At 42.6% G+C, this 2,689-nt stretch overlaps 2 protein-coding genes across 3 annotated transcripts in view; one reads left to right on the plus strand and one right to left on the minus strand.

Annotated features, from left to right (window-relative positions):
* The window catches only part of ptprz1a (protein tyrosine phosphatase receptor type Z1a), a 55,390-nt gene that overhangs the window by 36,047 nt on the left and 16,654 nt on the right, over window positions 1-2,689 (minus strand). Inside the window, exon 2 of the mRNA XM_020593591.1 lies at window positions 1,392-1,448. Within this exon, the coding sequence (XP_020449247.1) occupies window positions 1,392-1,448 (57 nt within the window). The remainder of the gene's footprint in view (window positions 1-1,391; window positions 1,449-2,689) is intronic.
* The window catches only part of LOC109956450 (troponin T, fast skeletal muscle isoforms-like), a 209,479-nt gene that overhangs the window by 22,797 nt on the left and 183,993 nt on the right, over window positions 1-2,689 (plus strand). The window lies entirely within an intron of this gene.

Consider the following 2,689-nt stretch of genomic DNA (forward strand, 5'->3'; position numbering starts at 1 on the left):
CCCTGAACCAAACCCCGTTTCTGTGCCTAAACTTAACCAAGCCTAAAAGAAAACATGTAGTTCTATGCATTTTCTTATTATTTTGAACTTAGCTGAGATAATTCAGTCAAATCTCACCATTTGCCATCCCTCCAAAATAAAACAGTTTTTCATTGAATCCATTTTCTGATACGAAATCTATCGGCCTCCTTTCGTGGAATCCAAAAGCACCTGTACTGTAGCTCTGCAGACACACACTCATTCTGGATGCTATCTAGCTATTGCTCTATGGTTTGAAGGCATCTATAATAAGCTAATTTGCATGTATTAAAAAGGCAGAATTACAGCACAATACAGAGCCTGACATGCAGCCAATGTGCAATGTGCAAGTCAGAAGGCTACAGTACATGGGTGGGAGGGTGCAGCTCCACCCACGAGCCCCGAACTCTTCATCATGATTGCCATCATTTGCTTATTATAACCCGTTCTCATCCAGCTGAGTATATTTCAATAAAGAGTTTGGTCCCTAAATTAGGGGTTGTGGTTGAAGTAACAGAACCTTGACATAAGATAAGAGGTGCGTCTACAGAAAAGAGCAATAATCATCCTTGAACTGCCTGTTGTAACAACTTCTGGGACTATTACTGGTCAAAACTAAACCTGTGTGAATGTCATATGAACCAGGCTTTTCTCAGGCTCCAGTAGCAGGTGAACGTCCATCTTCTCTGCAGCAGTGAAGTAAATGAAGCCACAGGTCCCGACTGTGGTTGGTGACTGACAGCAACAGATTCTGTCTGTACAAAGGCAGAGCTGGATCAGACTGTGTTACTGCTCCCTCTGAAGCATCAGGCCATGAACACAGGGAGTCAGAGCTGCTCAGGGTTTCTCCCTGTAGCAGGAGAAGGAGCTACAAACTGTTCCAGGCTGTGGACAAGGACAGAACAGTGATGGACCGGCAGCACAGGGTCCAGACTTTCCAGGTGAGGAGTGAAAGCAGAGCAGCCAGGTGGGAACATCTGAAAATAGTCCCCAGCAAAAGTGCTATTCCATCCGGTTTGTTTCATTAAAAGTACAATGACCAGTGGCAAATTAATAAACTTTTGAGCTAAAATTTAGTATTACACCAGTGACCCGTTTTTAAGACGTCTTCAATGTGCATGGAGCCGGGAGCCACAGTGTGGGGGACATCAGAAACATTACATGTCATTGGTTTTGGAAAAAAACTGGAGTTACTCCATAAGCAGTGTACACACCATGGAACTACACTGTGTCAGTTGTAGAAATGTTATTGCACAGTAGCACAAACTAACACATTCACTCAGCAGTGAAACCTCCAAACCTGTGGACTGACATGTTATTACAGGTTTCCCTGACGGGTACGGAATGTGCTGCAGCACTTCAACTTTACTCACCTGCATACGACCAGTCTTCAGAGAACTTGCGTTGATTCCTGTATACATAACCTTCAGCTGCAAGACAGAGAAAAGGGTGGTCATTTAAACGTGTTTATATGGATACACAGTGCTGCTTATTAATCCTCAGAACCTGTTTGTTTTCTTTAAAACGTCATCTGTCTATGTGTCTGTGCAGAGAGCTTTACATGAAAACAGTGTCCGCCCCCATATACAGAGATTGTCATATTCTTTTTTCCATTTTAAAACTAGTTTTAAAATCAAACATTTACTTCTAAACATCAGTTTTAGCTATTCCAAGCCTTTTTTTATAAATACAGACAAAAGTGACTCAGCCTAGCGACTATATTCACTAAAGACGTGTTACTAAAAATGAACATAGATTATGGCTGTGACTGCTGTAAGGTCAGTGCAACAAGACAAATGTCTCTCCTCCCCTCCCCTCTCCTCTCCCCTCCTCCCCTCCTATATGCCACCACTACCGATCACTAACTGTCCCCTCTCTCTCTCTCTCTCTCCCTGTACCTCTCTACAGGTTGCCCTGGCCCTGGAGCTCTATGTTTCTGATGAGCAGTCACTGGCCACATCAACCTGCCCAGTGTTTCATTGTTTGTTGTGTCTTGTTGCCTTTCTTCTTTTGTCTATCCTCTATCCACTCACCCCAACCGGTCGAGGCAGAAGGCCGCCCACCAAGAGCTGGGGTCTGTCGGAGGTTTCTTCTGTTAAAGGGAGTTTTTCCTCCCCGCTGTTGCCAAGTGCTGCTCAGGGGGGATTTGTTGGGTTTTTCCTCTATGATGATGATAATAATAATAATAAGGTCTAGACCTTACTACTGTGTAAAGTGTCCTGAGATGACTTTTGTTGTGATTTGGCGCAATACAAATAAAACTGAATTGAACTAGATTCTTCAGGAAAACAGGATTTACTGCTGATTTTCCAGTGGATTTAATTAGACTGCAAAGGTGGGCAAAACAAACTTGATCATTTAATTTTCCAATTTGCTATTTAGTGGCTGTTAGTAGCTACAATTGCATCACTATGATGTGTTCAGTCCCTGTGGTTCAGGGTTCCTGGTGCTGTGTGACACACTAGTTAGATGTTCTTTGTAATGTGCTCTATAATGCAACCCTGTCTCCTAGAAATGTTTTTAAGGAAAATTAACTGTGACTGGACTAATTTACATATGCTGATAATGAAGGTTTAAATGAAATAGTCACTGACAACATTTGTTTGCCACCAGAATATCTGATCTTGCACTTGCCTACAGTAAAGATGGTGACTTCACACACTACAGGTTT

This window comes from Monopterus albus, unplaced genomic scaffold (assembly GCF_001952655.1).
Source record: "Monopterus albus unplaced genomic scaffold, M_albus_1.0 scaffold19.1, whole genome shotgun sequence".
Classification (NCBI taxonomy): Eukaryota; Metazoa; Chordata; class Actinopteri; order Synbranchiformes; family Synbranchidae; genus Monopterus; species Monopterus albus.